Source organism: Cupressus sempervirens, chromosome 5 (genome assembly GCF_028749045.1).
Source record: "Cupressus sempervirens isolate cs-2001-9-10 chromosome 5, ASM2874904v1, whole genome shotgun sequence".
Classification (NCBI taxonomy): Eukaryota; Viridiplantae; Streptophyta; class Pinopsida; order Cupressales; family Cupressaceae; genus Cupressus; species Cupressus sempervirens.
In genome coordinates, this window is record NC_143122.1 from 275,749,364 (window position 1) to 275,770,982 (window position 21,619).

The following is a 21,619-nucleotide window of genomic DNA, read 5'->3' on the forward strand; positions in this document are numbered from 1 at the left end:
CACAATCACTCTCTCAAACTATGATTTTCTGGATGATATGATCATGAAAGTGCATCCTCAAATTGATATTTGCACTTCCCACTTTTAGACTTGATCCATACTCTCAATGTACACACCAATAAGCTGAAATGATCTTCTAAGTATATCCACTTCATTAACATAACCCTTGGGCATAATAACATTGTTCCAATAAAGTTGGTCACCAAATGAAATTATGGTGAATGTGGCCCACTTCAAGAAACAAATGGGATCTAAAGACATTTAGCACACCTCTCTAAGCATCTTCAAATGGGTTGCACGTAATAACACATCTTGCAAGGTTGGCATTAAATATAATGTATAGAGAAACAATGTAACACAACTAGTTGGTTCAAAAACACAATCCCAAGCAAATAATTCAACATGGGTAAGACCCATTACAACACCTTGACTTGCAAAAAATGTACAAACCAAAAGGATATGATCTAAATGATAATTCTACCAAAGTATTTTTTTTTTAATACAAAAACTACGTTGTTGAGGAATAGAACTCCACATCTCTTCTTGTGGAGCAAACCAACAACTAAAATTTGAATTGAGTCATTCCACAAATATTCTAAACATATCCTTCAAACTATGAAACAAGAAACAACATTCTGGAGCAACACAAAGCATTCTCTAGGACAATGCTTACAATTAGATAGATTGTTATCGATTAACTACCAACCACATAGGACTTGAAAACATAATAGTGTAATATTCACATAATATAAATAATAAATCCATAACCACAAGATCTCATCACCAAATGTAGAGTGTCAGGAAAGGAATATGTCACCCTCAAAATTGATGGAATCTTAAGGGATGGATTGGCCCAATAACACCTCACTTCTACTAACATTCTAGTGAGCTAAGCTAATCAAGGACACTAGTTGAACAGATAGAATTTAAGACTTCAAGAAAATGTAATGTGCATAAATAAATTGAATTAATGAAGTTAAACTAATAGATAAAAGTATTTTGATTGCTAGAAATGGAAAAGTTAACTGCTAAGATTAACTTCTTGGATTTGTGAGCTCACTATCCATAATGTCAACATGAGCGTGGGAAAAGAGTTATATTTTATGACAATGTGGCACATGTACATATGTCTTATGTAGATAAAGTATAGATAATATAATAGGACATTTGAGACACTAAATTAAGTTAACAAAAAATATTTTAATGATAGTGTAACACCTTTCCAAGGAACTTGAGAGGACAATATCAAGTACATAGATAAGAGAAACTTTTTCTTTTTTTGGATATAATGAATTCAACTAACATTACAATTACAATTGCATGTAATATATTAACTCATCAACAATAAATTTCATTAAATGCAACATAATTACTAAATAAACAATCTGATAATTGGGTCCTCTTAGGTTCCCTAACATTGCTACTAGAAAACATAACATACATGACTAAGTATATATGATGACATGTGTTAATGGAAGAACTAAATTGTGAATTTTATTATTAAATATTAAAATCAAATAACATATAGTCACATGATCAAGAGCTAGATTTACATATTTATCCATGTGTCATACATCTCAAGTAATCGGAGATACATGTTACATTTACATTGTACAAGTAATTATTGAAATACATCCACATTCATTTACATTGATCTCGTCTAGGGGACTAAATTACTACATCACTACATCAATATGATGATATAGAAAATGATACATCAATATGTCAACATTAAGCTACATAATGAAATACGGTGAATCATAGAAGTCATCTAGTTGCATGGATGATAATTGTAGAGAAGAAGATGCAAGTCCATCTCAGCTATCAATCAATGTCAGAAGCCCAAAAAAAAAAAAAAAACTTAATGGATAAAATATTTTCCACCCAACCACGTGGGACCCTGAGGCCCACTTCCCTGAGTTAAGCGATAACAGAAGATCCCACACCACATAATCAACAACAAGAAAGACATAAAAATAAATAAATAACTAGATAAAAATCCAAACCAAAGAATAACATGAGAAAAATATTTGGGTAGACAAAAGATAACATGGCATACCAAAGGTGACTCACAAGGCTCAATGGAGGAAATCCTAAGACAAATGTAGGAGAGTGTCATCACATAGCCCTTCCCCTATCTTGGGTTATCCTGATTGGTTAGCTCCTCTAGATCCCAACCTACAGATGAGGACTCGTGGAAATTTTTTTCCCTTCACGAGCAAAAGGAAGTTGATCTACCAACTCCATGCCACATAGGCATCCAAACTAGCAGTTGTCACTTCTCCAACTCATCCTTAGTTTATGCAAACATACAAGGCCATGAGAGGCTTCATAATTATCTTCATTAATGTGTATCCCAACCCAATTTATTTTATTTAGTTTTCACTTGATTAGAACTCTATAATGGGTTATCTAGGACTAGCCACTTTGGAGTCCAACACCCATTGCAAGCTACTCTCCCAACAATGCTCCTAGAAAACTCTCCTATGCTCCAAACTAAAACTCAAGAAAGTACCCTAATAAAAGCAATCACAAAGTGGTCCCCATAAATATTCATAATCAAAATAATTATAAAAGAAGAGTTTGGAGCATAAATCACCATCATCAATAGGATCTATCTATAGCATTGACGCAACTAGGGAATTAAATATATATCATAAATTCCTTAAAATGAGAATACTATTGGGAACATCTCTAGGTTCCCAAATTGTAGATAATATCCAGAAATACATAATTCATGTATGCAACCCTTTAGGATCCAAACACCAAATAATATCATTAAGTAAATAGAACCCACAATAAAATGTAAGTAAAAAGAGATCCTCATGTGACTTCTATTACACAATTGGGCCTCAAAATTAACATTTGAGAACAAATAGCACAAGAAAACCAACCGTAAAGGTCATGAAGACATTAATATTCTCCAACAATTAACCACAAAAAGTAATGTACTACAGAAGTCATCATATAAAATCATGGCCACAAAAAGTACTATGATAAAGCCATCAACGATAGTATCCCAAAGCTTCTAATGACATATATGGAACCCCTACATCAACTTTGTGTGAACATATCTAAGTCCTAAACATGAAATAAACACATGTACATACACATTTAAGTCCTAAACATGATTTATGAATGTGTACACATATACTTGGACCCTAATATTAAATGAATACATATACGTGTGCATACAAGCTTCCTAAACATGAAATGAACATACATAGCTACACATATCAGTCACAAGTTACATAATATGAACATGTACACATACACATGTAAGTCTTAAGTTACATAATTTATGAACATGTGTGTACACATATAAGTCCTAAACATGCAATGAGCATATGTACATACACATACTTTTCCTAAACATGAAATGAACGTAAACATGTATATATAAATCTTAAGTATAAAATGAGCATGTGCATGTGTATTTAAGTCTTATATGTGTTAAATGAAGATGTACAAGCATGCACGTGCATGCGTGCACATGTGCATGCATGTGCGCACACACACACACACACACACACACACAAGTTTTAAATATGAAATGAACATACATGTATTTAAGTTATAAATACATATTAAATGAAGATATGCATACATACACATAAGTCTTAAACATGAAATGAACATAATGTATATAAGTCCTAAACATGAAACAAGTTCATGCATATACATATAAGTCCTAAGTTACGTAAAATGAACATGCATGTACACATCTAAATCCTAAACATGAAATGAACGCTTGTACTACACATATAAGTCCTAAGTTACATAAAATGAACATGAACATACACATATAAGTCCTAAACAAGATTTATGAACATGTATAGATATACTTGAACCCTAAATATTAAATGAATACATATACACATGTACATAAACTTCCTAAACATGAAATGAATACTTATAAGTCCTAAGTTACATAAAACATTGAACATGTACACATACACATATAAGTCCTAAATTACATAATCTATGAACATGTGTGTACACATATAAGTCCTAAACATGGATTGAGCACATGTACATGGATACATATTTAAGTCTTAAGTGCGTTAAATGAAGATGTACATACATACATATATATGTCTTAAACATGAAATGAACATACATGTATTTAGGTCCTAAATGTATTAAATGAAGATACACACACACACACACACACACACACACACACACACACACACACACACACACACACAGATAGATAGATAGATATCTATGTGTGTAAGCCTTAAACATGAAATGAACATACTTGTATAAGTCCTCAATGTATTAAATCAACATACATTTTCAATTTATCTTGAGTGACTTGGTAAATATGAAATATCTAGGCAAGTCCTAAGTATGAAATTCTCAAGTGGTTCCACATGCTCATGCAGAACATTTAATATTCTCTCATAGTCCTTAGTATCTAGTCTCCATTTGTGACGTCCACTTCAATTTTGAACTAGAGGTAGCAATAACATTATGACTATATTGAAGCACCTTATTGTTAGGTTTGTAATCAATGAATTGAATTCCATGTTCCATTAATCTTGTTTGGCTGAGATATGTTTCTCTAAAATAACTAAACCTAGACACAATGCATTTAAATGTTAAAAAATGTGTAATGTTGTAAGAAATAAATTCATTATTTAATAATAAGCATGTAACACACACACACACACACACACACACACACACACACACACACACACACACACACACACACACACACACACACACACACACACACACACACACATGTAGAGAATAACATTCCATCACTTTCTTCGGGTTCAATTAACTTCATCCTTTTTGCAGTGCAACACAATAAATAGTAACTCACTCTTTCAACATTTGCAGGCTCAACAATAACTGCAAATCCCTTGTACACAAGAAATACATACATGTGAGCTAAATTTTCTTTATTATTTATTAAATTAAAAATACTTACCAATTCAAACTAGTCTAAAGATATGGTTCTAATCAATAGAGGTCAAAGGAATGTAATCAAAGTTTTCATCTTCATCTCCATTAACTGTATCAGTAACAAAAAGTGGCACCAAAGTTCATAGTCCTACATATCCACGATCTTGATTGATGCATTCAGAATAATTCTTAGCAATGGAACAATAACAAAAAAATGAATAGTCTCTCGTGTACAATGCCCAATTGCGATGATTGGTACTCATAACAAAATATAAAGATCATGTTTTTTCTATCCTCTTGCAAGCATGCATAGTTTTTCCATCCACACCTAAAGACACATATTTAATATATACATAACAATTAGAGACAAAAATTTATATACATGTGTATAACTTAAATTAAATAAGAAAAATATATGTGATTATTTTAATGTATACACATGCACACATGTATCTAATATCTCCCAAAAACTCTACATGGTACTGCTTGAATCAATCTTGATGGTGCCCCAACCTCGTTTGATGCAGAATGCATCTTGCACCATTCAACAATATCATGTGCATTATTTATGCGAAATCCCTTATAATTCATTCGATACTTTCATAGAGCACATTTGATGCAAGCTCCAACATGATCATGTTCACCTTTGCCATGTCCACTTTAATGATGGTACTTGTATTGTTATAGTTTTGTGGCTTATATTTTTTCATATTTATTAGGACTATGGTTGTGCAGTAACTCACTTATCTATTAAGGTTATAATTTAATATAAATAATTACTTTTTAATTTTTTATTAATTGATTGATATCATATGTATTTATCAAATAGATGATTTTTTACATATACAATAGATGCATATCTAGATCTAGCAAGGTAGAAGAATAAAAAAAAAAAATAGATTCATTTTTTTCAACTTAAAGATTAGTGATTAGTTTTTATCTCAAAGATCTCTTTTGTTGTACAAATAAATCTAATATTTTATAACCTAAATCCACTATTTATATTATAAATAGTGAAATATGTATAAAGTTTTGAATTTTAAATTTATTTGATCTATAAGATTTTAGAAACTATATATTTAGTTAGAAAATATAATGGTCATTACTATTTTTTACATAACCAAACTATAAAATAAGATAAAGATGTATATAGAAAATTATGTGATTTTGTAAAAAATATTCAATAATCACTATCAACATAACTACAAAATTGTAACTTATAGAAAATTAAAAGAATTACAATATTATTAAGCTTGAGGGATTTCTTTGTGACTTTTATATGGAGTTAGGTTATTATATTTTGAGAGATCAATAAATTGACTTTAGAACAATAGAAAAGAATTAGAAGAATATGATTGATTGAGGTGTGTAATTATGATTCTAGAACCTTCCAAAGTTTAGCCTTTTTTAGAGAAAATTATGTCTCTTATAAGACATATTTATTAGTATTTTCTCTAAGTACTATTGCAACAATTTATATATTCCTCACGTCGACCATTTATTGGATGAGTTCTATTGTACGAATTAATATTTATTTTATTTGGTGTTTCTTAATAAATATTATACTTGTTAAAGTTACATGCTAATTTTTTAACTTTATATTTTAATGTATTAACATTTTCTATTTTTTAATTAATTGGATGAATTGAACTCTTATATGTTTTTATATCAATAATTATTTTAATCCCTACTCTACTGGTATTACCTTATAAAGGTTTTATTATCTTTTTGTTAACACATGGTACTATTGACAAATAAAGATGGAAAATTAGTTACATAAATAGTATAAATGAAATAAATTTGTTTGTTGATAGCTACTTTAGATTAATATAAATTTACTATAATTATAATATAATAGTACTATATGATATATATACAACAGAATATATATCAATAATACAATTACTACTACTTTATTTTTACAAAAAAATATAAAATTAAGGTTCAAATTTATTATATTTTTATATAATTATAGAAAATATTTTTTTATTACTATAATGATACTATAATTATATAATTTTGTAATTAATTAAAATATTTATATAGTATAATAAATTTATTCAATTACAATTACATTTTTATTAAAAACTAGAAAAAGAACTAAGTCACTTTGTGGCACTTGTTAAAATATAATATAATTTTTAATGTATATTAAAAAATATCCATTAAAAGAATTTAAAGTATTAAAATAATGAGCTTAATTAGAAATATGAATTACAACAATAACTTGATTACGCTTGTAAAACCGTGAGCTCAAATCTACTTGAGCTAAATATATAATAATGATAATAATTCAATAACAAGACATAATAAAAATTAATCTTGGTTTGTCCTCTTAAAGATTAAAATAAAAGTGATTAGATTTTGATTTTAATATTAATATTCAATTATTCTTTTCTATTTTTAATCTAATATTACATCTACTTTTAAACTATTCTTTTTAAATTATAAATTTATATTTCACAATAATACTAAATTTTCAAATAATTTAATATTTTTTTGTAACTTAAAGTGAGAAATAAATATTTTAAAACTTTTTATCCATAAATAAAATAATAATTAAAATTAAAAACTTTAAAATTTCATAACTTTAATTAATTTTAAAACAATTATATTAGTTTTATAGAAAAAAGAAACTTTTAAACCAAAATAAATACAAATGTAATCTTACTACTCCTAAAATCACTTCCTTTTACTTATGCTTTTTAAGAAAATTACTTATATAGTTTAAATTATATAAATACTTTTGAAACATAAAAACAATCAATTGAAATTTTGAAGGAGAGAGTTCTAAGTCAGAGGAGACAAAAAATTATCAATTCTTGGAAGGCTATATTAAGTAGTGTGAGGTAGTTTAAATACTATGACATAGTGAATTGTTTAATAAATTTAATTATGTTAAATTGAGATAGAGATGCAAATAATATACATATACATGTCTACGATAGTGTAGATAAAAGAGAAACAAAGGAAATGTGATACATAAAAAGAGGTGAAAAGTAAAGAAAAAGACACAACAAGATAGAGATAGAGAGGGGAAAATAGTGTATATATGTATGAGAAAAACAAGATATAAAGATATGGACATGAATCTGAACAAAAAGACTTACATATAAATTGTGAGAGAGATCTATAAAGATACCAGAATATTCATCAATAGATATATATATATATATATATATATATATATATATATATATATATTACTAATATAAGTACTATAATTTTTAATTGAATCTACATTTATTCCAAGCATACATGTCTAAACCAAATCTATCATTATGCATTGTTTATTCATTAATTCATACCATCCATATAAATGTGATTTGGTCTGTCACAAGGAATGCTGACCCTTTTTAAAGCTTAAATTAGAAAAAAGTGTAGTCATTATCTTGAAAAACACATCATTTAGTATGGCCCAAGAACATAAAGTATGGAAGTTATCAAACTTTAACTTTGTTTAGACTTTAAAGGACATGAATTTGAAGGATTGACATATTATTGAGCCATTCAATCTCAAGCATAATAAGTAATAATCATAAATTGAATCGGCCAAATCTGTTGGGAATTGTTAGCAACAATGATGCCCATATTCGTCAAGAGAAGTGTCCCCACTCTACATCTATTTTTGCAATCTCATTCGCTTTATTTTCACTTTCTTTCTTCACAGTGATAATATCTTTATCCTGAAAAGAAGAGAAGATGAATCCTTCTCTCTCCCCACTCAAAAAGCTTGACTGGGCCTTACAACTACTTTTCAGAGAAAGTAAGTTACTAAAAAATACAAAGCAAACGGACCCATCTAAAATGAAGGTCATGGGGTTCATGGAGAAACATAAATAATGAAAAGTTATAAGGACCAAAAGATTCCTGTCTAGTGTTGCTTGCGTACGTGAAAGGATTTTTGTATTGTTCACTTTTGTAATGCAATGGACGGTGATCTCATTTGTAATCAGATTTGGATGTAAAAATTGTGAATGAGTTCATTGACACAAATGGACGTTTTTCGAATTTGTTTTGTAATTTTTGTACGGTAAGATTGAGATTTGACTGTCAAATATGTGAATTTGAGTTGAGTTGACACAAATGGATCAAATTTAATGGTTGGACGTGTTATCTATGTTGAACCGTGATAGTGAATTTATTATAAAATATATAGAATAGTTTGGATTTTTTAAAACATTATATTAGTTATGAGATTGTAAATTTGAGAGATTTTAACAGTTTCTGAGGTCTATTTTAAGTGTTTTTTTCATTCAACTGTGTAGAATTTGTGACATAAATGTACTGAAGTACACTTTATATTTTAAGAATGAGGATATGGAGAATGATATAAAATTTCGATAGAAAAATTTGTACACAGTTCAATCCAGCACTCACTTCTAATGAAAGGTTGTAATTCAATTATATGGTTGAGTATAATTGGTGAAGATGTTATGTTCATCAATTGGTCAAGGTTCAACTTCTTAGATGTGTGATTGGAACGGCTTAAACATCACACACTACACTTAATTCCTTGACCAAAAGTGTTAAATAGTCAAAGTTGACTTGGTTTTTCCAAACTTAATTCTTCTGTTAGTGTATGATGTTTAAGGGTGACAGGTGTGATGGGTCACTCTCAATTATTGAGTGACTTTGATAAATGTGACCCTATTCATGATATGCTACTTACACATCATATTGTCCTCTACTTGTTCAAAAATGGATAAAGAGCCTGTGACTTAGCTGTATGCTTATTTACCATATTGCCCATAACTTATTAAAAACACATACATATTTGTAATTATATATATAGGAACATACAACACTTTTTATTTTTCTAATTGTGCAACATTTAAGAGAATAGGAGTTCTGAAAATTAACACTGATGGTTCTTCCTGAGGGAATCCAGGCCCTGCTGGTATTGGGGGAGTGGCTCGTTGTAGTTCTAATGATGTTAAATTCTTTTTCTCAGTTCATAAGGGTGATTTCACTAACAATCTCATGGAAGCTCAGGCTATTTTATATAACAGTGTTGCTTGCGGGGATGGCGTAAGATTATCTGTGAGTCTGATTCCCAGGTGGTGGTGAACATGCTTTCTTCGTAGGAGCTTGACAATGTTAGTTGGCAGCTGGCCACTGTTGTTAATCAGATTATTCTCTTCTCTACCTTTTTTCAATTCGTTAGGTTCACGTATATTCCTCGTGAATGGAACAGAGCTGCTGATTGTTTGGCCAAATGGGCTTCTAGTCATGATCCGGGTTGGAATATTAAGGATAGGAGGCAACTTTCCTTTCAGATGGTGCAAGAATTTGATGATCTTGTTGCTCAGGATCGAGCTCCTTGTTGAGCTCTCCTTGTTGTATTCCTTTCTGTCTTAATAAATTTTTACCCCTCTTTTCCCTAAATCTATAACTATTAGAAACTATTTAGATATATATCTAAAGATTAAAGATTAAATTGCAATCTTATTTAATTTTAGGATTTTTATTTTTAATAGGTTACAACTCATAGTACAAAGAGACAGATATAAGATACGAGGAACTAAGACTACAACTCTTAGTAGAAATAAGACAGAGTTATCAGATTTCCACAATCCATAAGAATGTTGGAAATAATTTCTCAATTTAATTGTGTAAAACTTCTTTATAATCAAAATTTCTGATCATTCTAAATGACCCATCAATTATTTTTCTTATACTCTATTACATTTTTACAATAGATCTTGTACTGTGATCCCAAACATTAATAATTTAAAAACAGATTTAAACAATAAAATTCAAATATTATTTTCAACATAAATAATAGATATTGTTAGAGACACAAACTAAGACAATAAAAATTGTAAATCAGAATAAATACTTAGAACCAAATCAAAAGATAAAACCAAAACTTTCGATAGAACTTTTGAGCCAAATTAACTCGCTGCTTCTAATTTGCCCATAAAAATTTAGTGTATATCACGTGTGATAAAAAATGTCGACTATTTGAAATACTGTGAGATCTCTTAGTGAAATCCGTTTTCAATCGCTCACAGGTAAAATATTGTGTGCGGCTCAAGAGCCTTAAGTTGCCCTAAAACCTTATTATTTTCAGATAAACTAGTTTGCCTGCTGGTGCTTCTGTTAGCTGCCATGTGTTTCCTTTCTTATTTGCACTTGTCCAGTATTCAATTGGCCACCAGCTAGCACTTCTGGTTGGTCACTTGCTGGTGTTACATAGGGGACTTTTACTAAGAATTTTTTTTGGCTTTCATTAGTCTTTTGTACAATTACAATTCGAAACAAGTTTATATTAATAAAATATTTAGTATATTTGAGTCTACTTTTTAAAAATAACTTGAAATGTTTTTTATCTCGAAAATTCGGAATAATAAAGTACTTGAAATTGTGATATTGTTTCAGAATTTAATTGTGTAGCTTTTGAGTCGAACTCATTGACTCATATATCATGAGTAATGATTCACACATGAATCCATCTCTCATGAGAATAAATGGAACACATAGCACTCATTTGATCAAGGTGAAGCTCACAAAGAAAATTTGGAATAATAAAGTACTTGTAATTGTGATATTGCTATTAGGATTTAACTGTGTAGTTTTTGAGTCAAACTCATTGACCCATATATCATGAGTAGTGATTTACACATGAATCCATCTCTCATGAGAATAAATGGAACACTTAGCACTCATTTGATCTAGGTGATGCTCACAGAGGTGATGTACTAGGACTTCTCGGGAGGTCACCCATCCTAGTACTACTCCAGCTTGAGCGAGCGTAACTATGAAGTTCCCTCCATAGTTAAGCCCACTATGCTTGCAACCCCATTTACAAAACATTCATCAAGTATTGTGTCTTATGAACCATTCATTAGAAAGCCCCTTAAGCATCACCTAGGCACAATTTGACTTACTGTGGAAAATATCTCCTACTTATCAATTGATGAGCTTAAGGGGCTTTCTAATGAATGGTTCATAAGGCACAACACTTGGGTGAAGGTTTTGGAAATGGGGTTGCAAGCATAATTGGTATAACCATGGAGGGAACTCCATAGTTAAGCAGGCTCGAGCTAGAGTAGTACTAAGATGGGTGACCTCCCAGGAAGTCCCAGTGCTTCACCTCTGTGAGCATCAGCTAGATCCAATGAGTGCTAAGTGTTCCATTTATTCTCATGAGAGATGGATTCATGTGTGAATCACTACTCATGATATATGGGTCAATGAGTTTGACTCAAAAACTACACAGTTAAATCCTAATAGCAATATCACAATCTAACTTAGAAAATATCTCTACTTATCAAGTACTTGAAACTTAACTCCAAAGTAAGAGAAAATAAATTTTAGATTTTGGTAGAATTTTTGAAATATATATTATGCCAAAAAACACACATATCAACTATATATAAATACAATTATAACTTAGGAATTTTTTTAAATCTATTTGATACCAAGCTAGGATAATTATAAATTTTAATCTATATGTGAAAATCAAATTGGACAGCTCTAGATTATTAGATAGAATGTATGCAAAATGTTTCTATTACTATACAACAAGACTATTAAAGCAAATAAATTACCTAGAAGTCAAGTCCAAACCAAAAGACAAAACTAGATGAGCTTTTGATAGAATCTTTGAAGCGATGTATGACTAAGACATTAAAACCATATAAACACAATTATAACTAGGAACAAAATTATTTATCTATTTAAGTCTACATCTAATTTTTGCACAATGTCAATAATAGAATATTAATGAATTTATAAAAAGCATAAATAGACACTAGACAATAAGATTAAAGGTGTGTGTGTGTGGGCGCGCGCGTGAGCGTGTGTGTGTGTAAGACAAATATCAACGAAGATAAAGCATCAAACATGTACATAGACAAAACTCAGAATACATTACTTGAAACTTGAGTCTAAACTAAAAGATAAAACTAGTGCTCTTGATAGAATCTTTGAAAGATATATCATAGCATCAAAACAAAGATACAAAATTAAATATAAATATAATTAAAAAGTCAAATAAAAATATTTATTTATGAATCTACATTTAAATTTTGTACAATACTAACCACATAGTATTTATATTTTTTAATCGATATGTAAAAATAAAAAAAATTCAAGACAAGTGTCTACAACAAAATGGTAAATTGTGAATCTCTTATTAGCATTTGTAAATATTATTGCAATCGTCAAAGGGCTCTTGATCTACTGGTGAAGTTGAAAGACTCACAAAGAGTCCACCAAGGATCAAGTCTTGTTGAATGTAAGGCCCTCGACATCTAAAAGGGATGAGGCTAGGATCATGCCCCAGGCGAATTTGGTAGAATGGATACCCCTCAGTCCTTGGTTCTTAACCAAAGAGGTTAGGCAAAAAAAAGTTGAACCTCCATCAAAAAGTATTATTGCAATCAATTTTCATTAACTTTTCATTAAAAATATTATATCCACCAATTACAATGCAATATTTTTCATTTTCTCAAAATTTGTAAAAAAATTCTAAAGTCGATATGTGAATTTTTTAACTTATAATATTATCATAAATATTTATCTTAATACCGATTGGCTAATAGATTTAAGATCTTATTAACAATGCAATATTTTAGGAAGCTCTACCCATATTTATAGAACTTGTTATTCTCAAAAAAAATTCATAACTTTTTAATTGCTTTAGCAATTTATTAAACTCATAGGTGAAAGGGAACCACATAATTATTTAATTATTTAGTAGTATTAATAAATGATTAATTATTTATTACACACTTGAATCTTGATACCAATACCATAATTTCCTAATTAAAATTTGTGAATGAAGATGTTTAATGAGGAAAAATATATGTGCACAAAAGTGTACAACTCCTACTGTACATGTACACATGTTATGCATATGCAAACTTTATAAATATGAGTGTTAGCTTGTAGTTGTACAATTATTTGTAGGTACTATTATCATGTCAGCTTTATCTTAAAATTCAACATGTGTGTATGCTTGGATATATATATATATATATATATATATATATATATATATCATATTAAAAATATATTAAAACTATTTTGAAATCTAACAACACTTTTACTTCTAACCTCAATATTTCAATTATATATATATATATATATATATATATATATAACATGTGTGTGTGTGAATTTTAAGTTTTAATCTTTTAATATATTATTGTGCTAAAAGTGTATATTATAACTATAAATACACAAATTTTATATTAAAAAGTTATCTTTCATTAAATTAAATAATTTTATTAAAAAATATAAATAATAATTTAAATTTAAATTATTAATTAATAAATTTATTCTTATATTTTTATTAAATTATTTTATATTAAATATCTTAACTATATCTAATTATAGGACAATACTAGCTATTTTGTAGCATTTGTTTGGGAAGTTTTCAATTAAGTATGCTCAAGCTTAACAAATAATAATAAATCACAATAAATGATAATAATTAATGTTGACTAGCTGCTTATTACCCATAAAAAATAAAACAGTGTTCTAATTTTTTTTAAGTACTAATGTAAAAATATTTACTACTTTTAACCTATGCATTAAAATTAAATTAGGCTCTACTATTAGACATAATTGAATATAAAATGTCTATAATACATGACAACAATACTACAACTCTTAAGAAGAATAGAATATATTCTATGTATAAATAATTATAATGAAAATAATGTTGAAGTTGATGAAAGATCAACCCCACATCTCCCATGAATCACCTGCTTGCAAACACCTGTCATAGAAAGAGAGAAGCAAAAAGCTATGGAGGTTGAAATTGCCAGATCCAATGGAGGTTGGAATTGCCAGATCCATAAACAAGACATTCTTAATGAGCATAAAAGAGATTGCTAATATCAAAATGAGCATAAAAGAGATTGCTAATATCAAAACTTAATGAATAAATTACAAATATATCAATCCTTATAAAAGGAGATCAAAACCCTAACAGGTAACTAACCTAGGAACTTGCATTATAATAATTAATAAAAGAATTAATTATTAAATGCTCAAAGTTTAGCTTAAGTAAACTATAGATAATAAGTGACTTAATAATTAAATTAATATGATTTAATTAATAATAAAATACTTTATTACTCTATCACCTTCCCTTAAGATAAACTTAGGGAGTAGCTAAAACCCTAGAAACTATTGCTAAAAGAAATTTGGGTCCCGACAACAAGGCCTGATGAGGTGTTGAAGTTTATGAAAGATCAACTCCACAGCTCCCAAGAATCGCTTGCATCCAAACACCTATCACCGAAAGAGAGGAGCAAAAAGCTATGGAGGCTGGAATTCCTAGATTCACAGATGAGACATTCTTGATAAGCAAAAAGAGAAATTTGTATTATCAAAAGTGAATGAATAAATTACAAAGACAGATCGTCCTTATAAAGGAGATCAAAATTCTAACAAGAAAATATCCTAGGTTGCATAATAATAATTAATAAAATAATTAATTATTATATGCCTAAAGTTTAGCTTAAGTGAAATAGAGTTAATAAGTGACTTAATAATTAAATCAATATGATATAGTTAATAAGTAAATACTTGATTACTCTAACATGAGGTACCTAAGCACAACCAAATTTCTGAAAAGAGGAGAAATAGAGAAAACCACATAGGAAAAATCCTACTCCAAAAAAAATGGAAATAGTGTTCTAGAAGATAGGAACAAAAGGATGATCTTGAAGAACACAATTGAAGCATGAAGCTACAAACACTGCCAAACTATTGATTTGAAATACCTCCATTGTATAGAACATGACTAGGTAGAAAAGACTAAGTTTGAAGAGTTGACCAATCAAAGATGGAAGGTATCTTCGTGGCCTCCAAAAATAGGAATGTAAGAATGTCTATATGGCAAATGATTCATCTTACTGAAGTGCATAGGTATCCAACCACTGTATTTGCCTATTACATAGGATCAAATATTGAATACATAGCTCACTCCATCGAACCAAGAAAACAATAGAACTAACATAACCACCCTATAATGTTGAGAGGTAAGACATGAACATTGAAACTGAATGCAATATCTCATGTAGAAAGAAGAACTAGGAACATTGACAAAGGAATATGGTGAGTATCGCTAATGTGAAACCCCCCAAGACACTTTATAATGTATTGCAAGTACATCAAAACACAAAGATTTGCAAGATTCTAAAATGCAATAGAGTGACACTTTATCTCAGTGCGTTAGCAAAAATACTACAAAAGGATGTCAACAAAGATCAAAAAAGACATAAGGTTGATACAAGAGATAGTGCAACCTATGAAAAATTATTATAAGCAAAAAAATTGATCTTCAAACCTAAAATAATCAAGTAATCCACCAGAATGCAAAAACACAAAAAACTGAATGGGATGTGCCTAGAGCAGAATCTGGAAAATAGAATGTCTCAAAATATGTCTCCTGAAGTGCAAAATAGAACCTCTAACTTTGACTACATAAAATGACAACCAAAAAAAATAAAAAATCCAACTAGACTGCATCATCACAATGGTCTCGAAATCAACTTTCCAATGATATCTCATTTGCAAAAAATGAAGTCTGGATGAGCAAGTTATGGCCCAAAAACCATATGCAAGTCAAAAAAAGCACTGGAAGGGCAAAAAAATAAATTTACTACTTCGGGATCCATGCTAAATATCTCGAAAAATGTGCCCACTAGTACCAAAAATTACCTTAGGATGCGTGCTAGTTTTGTTCCAAAACTATCTCGATTCACATGCAAAAATTTTGTTTTGCATAACAAAAATCTCAATTTGCTCACCAAAAATATCGATTTGCACGTCAAAAATATCAATTTACACACTAAAAGATCTCAATTTTCGTGTAATTTTATTTTTAATTTTAATATAAAAAATCTCAATTTGCATGCCAAAATCTTAATTTTTGAGCTAAAAATCTAAATTTGCGTGTCAAAAATAAGAGGATCACTACCTTGGGAAATGTGCCCTATTTGGAAGCAATATTATTTTGCTTAAGATTCCAACTATTTCCAAATTTGAGAAATTTTATATGAAATAGAGGTTTTTGGGCGCTCTAAGCTCAATGGTGATGCCCTTTTGGGCTTAAAGTGCACCAAAAATCAGTGAACCCCCATATTCAATACAAAAATCTTCTCAAGACCATATATCTAAAAATTGATTTCAAATCTCACAAGAATATAACAGAGGCATGAAGATCTAGAGCTCTGATACCATGTTGAAGTTGATGAAAGATCAACCCCACAACTCCCAAGAATCACCTAGATGCAAACACCTGTCATAGAAGTAGAGAAACAAAAAGTTGTGGAGGCTAGAATTGCTAAATCCATAGATGAGACATTCTTGATGAGCAAAAAAGAGATTGCTAATATCAAAACTAAATGAATAAATTACAAAGAGATCAATCCTTATAAAAGGAGATCAAAACCCTAACAGGTAACTAACCTAGGTTACATTATAATAATTAATAAAAGAATTAATTATTATATACCCAAATTTTAGCTTAAGTAAACTAAAGATAATAAGTGACTTAGTAATTAAATTAATAAGAAAATACTTTATTACTCTAACAAATAAAATATATGATCTATACAAATAAAATATGCATAGATTATTGAGAAACACTTATGTACATATATAAATCTCTAGAATAAAAGAAAATTTCTCATCATTAATTTCAATTCCTTGCAAATAAATGTTTATAATACTTGACAACATGAAAACTCCAAAAAAAATCACATATATTAAATTAATATTCAGACATAGTAAAGTTATATAAGTGATCCCATAATAGTGGTTTATATAGTTATTGTCAAAATTAATACATTCAAGTATGTTTTTATGGAAAAGTTTTAGAATCAACATGTATTTAGTTTGTCTTCTTATTTGATAACTAGTTTTTAATCATAAACACCATTTTTAGAGAGTGATATGCATTGCTTAAGGTATTAAAAAAATTGGCTAAAAATGATAGAAAATTGGTGCTTTCAAATTTAGGCTTGTAACACTAATGTCTAATGATTTCAATTATTACACTTGGCATAACATTGAATAATTTCTATTTCATTAAGTTTTAAAGTAAAACTAATAAAAAATTAGACATAGGTTCATTGTTTAAATCATAACTTATTTCTGTGAATAAAATGTCTTTTTCTTTGGAGGAAAGAGGGTGATATGTATTTTTTAGATGGGACACCAAAAAGGGGTATAAGATGCCACATTTTTTTTATGAAATTAAAATATTCTAAACTTCAACAAAAAAATGAAAAATAATTAGACTCAAAATTTCAAGATGCAACAAGAACACGAGTGATAGTGCTCCAAATCTAGTTTCTGAACTACTATTTAAAAAAAATGGTGGAGTTTAAGGCCCTCAAAAAGTGGGAGCACAAAAAGTGGTCATGTTTTTCTTGAAAAACATAACATAGAGTTTGATGTGCCCCTCCTAAAATGTCAACGTTTAAAAAAAATTGAAATCTCTTTATTGATAAGTTATATAACACCACATGGTTTATCCTAGATTATTCTAATAATTTTTAAAAGAATATATAATTTTTAATGAATTTTCTTAGTACACACATCCTAAAAACATAAAACTTGTGTGTTAATAAAAAAACCTGAACTTCTTTTCTTAAAGAACATAGAATGAATTTTGATTTTAAAAAAAATACTTTAATGTAAAATTCACTAAATGAGCCAAAATCTAAGCCCAAAATACTACATGTTAGTTTTTTACAAAAATCAGACACACATACAAAAGAAGAATTCAAAATAAATTATATTGTTATATAGCTAACAAGGAGATCTACAATATCATATCATCTAATTTCATAATTATTGAATCATAAGTAAACTTGGAAGGAAGAACACAATTTAAAAAGATGCAAATTTTTTGTATGTTTGTTTGAAAATATGTCTTAGACCTCTTTGAATCCTCCAAACAATTGTGTTGGATCTAAAATGAAAATCCAAGTATTAGGCTTGGTGGATCTCAATACATTTAAAAGTTCATAGACATGATAATTTGTATATTCTATAACATGTATATGTTCTATTCAAATTTAAGTATTTCCCCAAGGCTATGTTCAATAGAACACCCAAATGCCATGGTTTACATGTAGTGTGTACGTACTATCTTGAGTATGCCCTACAGTGAGAATATGAAATGAGAGAGAGAGAGAGAGAGAGAGAGAGAGAGAGAGAGAGAGAGAGAGAGAGAGAGAGAGAGAGAGAGAGAGAGAGAGAGAGAGCATATTATATGTAATAGGAAACATTCTAGGGGACTAAGTGGTTTCTAATGTATCATAAGGGGTCATAAGAGATCCTAAGTGGTCCTCGAGCCCCTTAAGGTCCATTACAACTCCTTAGCACACATTAGGACCCATTAATACCCCTTGAAACATATTAGGACCTTTTAAGAGCCCTTAAAACATATTAATCATCATAGGATGCACTAATGAAACCTAATATGTTCTAATACTTAGAAGGGGGTGTTAGTGGGTCCTAAGTGGTACTAGAAACCCTTGAGACCCACTACAACCCTTTAGGACCCATTAAAACTTGTTAGGAGACATTAGAACCCAAATTAAAATCCCTTAGGACCCATTAAGAACCATTAGTTCTATAGCACATATGGCCTATAATTATATCATGTGTGTTAGGGTACTGAATTTTTTTTTTCCACCTTGTTGGTCCCCCATCTTTGTGCACTTACCTACTTGTTTGAAAGATCTCTTCGAGAACTATTACCATACAATTGGTTTTTTAATATTATTCTATTTGAGCCATTAGTCTATGATTTAAATGTCCAATATTATACAAATTTGCACGAAGGATCTACATGTTAGAAAGTAAAGTGTACCAAGATAACTAAGTGATGGGTTGGGGGGGGGGGGAGGGGTATGAATTAGTTATGCACTTGAAATAACTCTCAATATCTTTATTAATTTTGAAAAATGTAAACAATTGATTCAACAACCATAGAAAGATTACCATGCACAATAACCCTTGATATGTTAACTAGGGAAACCCTTGATCAGAGGGAAAACCTTGGTGGGAATGATGCCCACAAGATTATGTACTAATATAAAAATTCCTTATGAAAGGATGGAGTCTGTAAGGAGCCAATGAAATACAATCAGTACATATGAGTCCCTATTAGTAGACTTTGAATACATGTCATGAGATTCTAACCTTGTTAGAGGTTGTGCCAACCTTGTTAGGAGTAAAGAAAGGAGGACAATTGATCCCACTATTCAAATGACCTCTGACTGTCTTCAATATACAATATTCAAGATAACATATCCAAGTTCTGAATTGACTAAGTAGAAACTCTTTTTCCAATACAACTTCCTTGAAGCTCAAAGTACATCCTCAACATCTATCTCTATTATGATCATAATTCACATCTTATGTTTGCATAACACAATGATCTCACTAATAATTACAACCATGGAAATTTTTTTTCCTTAATACCAAGTCCTAATAACTATATGACTCACCCTTGAGGCTTTTCCAATTTACAATGAATAATATAGGATATGATTAGGATATTACAATTACATGTTACATTACAATTAACATTTCCATAATAATTTTATCAATAGTTGGCTCACAGAAAATAACATGTCGAATAGACTTCATAAGTCAAATCAAACTGCATACCCAATTTTTCTATCTTGAACATGTCTCTAACCATCTTCTAAGATCACTTAACCAAATTCTAGCTCTACTAAAAGATGCAACTATTTTACTAGTATGTGCCTTTTAAAAACTTTCTCTAAAAGATACATCTAGAACACATCACATAACTCTAACATATCTTCATATTTATTTTTGCACACATTATTGAATGTATGTCTATGAGTGCAAAACCAAACTTGTAATACTCTGACTGCACCAAATGTATCTTCCTCTATAACTTTGGTAATCTTCATAGAACATTATATATGTTTACATTAATGAAAAACACTATCATGAATGCAATACATAAGAACTCAATGATATCTCCAACAATTCTAACATACTTCCCCATAGTAATATCATCAACATTCATGATAACAATATCCCCCTTTGGAGTTGATGGCAACTTAGATGAAAAACATCTAAGTACCATGAATACTGAATATATATATCTATATCATATGTCTTTACTACTCCATTCATGTTTCCCATGAATGTAAACATACATCATAGACTTGGATAGGTTGTGAAATTTTTTTCATGTTCTAATAACAACTATATAGTAAATCAAATGGTCAGTATGCATGAAGAAGGTGTTAATCTCCCCCGTACATAAACATCAATACTCTCACCTCCATTGTTATCAATACATGTTTACTCTCCATCATAAGGATTAATCTCTCTCTTTCATGTAGTAATCTCTCCCAAAGGATTGATTCAAAATAATATTTTTCATGTTTTACTCTCCCCCATTAACATCAATGAAAAAGGCATCATTATGTCAATTCAATAATTTCCAAAACAATCTGTTCAAGCTCTCAAAAAAGTGTCCAAAAATACTATTAAATACAAATATCAAGAACCCTTAATGACCCACCTCAAGTACAGAGACTCCCCCATAGGAGAAGCATATATCATCTGACCTAGATAAAAGAGTAGTGTTCTAATTGTATTGGATTGATGCATTCTCAACATCAACTATTCTGAAGAAGGTTGGGACATAATCCCAAGCATGCCTCTCGAA

At 29.5% G+C, this 21,619-nt stretch overlaps 1 protein-coding gene across 5 annotated transcripts in view; it reads left to right on the plus strand.

Annotated features, from left to right (window-relative positions):
• The window catches only part of LOC149555646 (protein PAM71-homolog, chloroplastic), a 206,861-nt gene that overhangs the window by 143,108 nt on the left and 42,134 nt on the right, over positions 1-21,619 (plus strand). Inside the window, exon 10 of one of the 5 annotated variants that reach the window (XM_089829764.1) lies at positions 9,919-10,363. The exons of 3 other annotated variants lie outside the window; for them this stretch is intronic. In XM_089829764.1, the coding sequence (XP_089685890.1) occupies positions 9,919-9,993 (75 nt within the window). In that variant the 3' untranslated portion in view covers positions 9,994-10,363. Of the gene's footprint in view, positions 1-9,918; positions 10,364-21,619 lie in introns of those variants that run through there. One more of the 5 variants, XM_089829762.1, reaches the window with a different exon arrangement.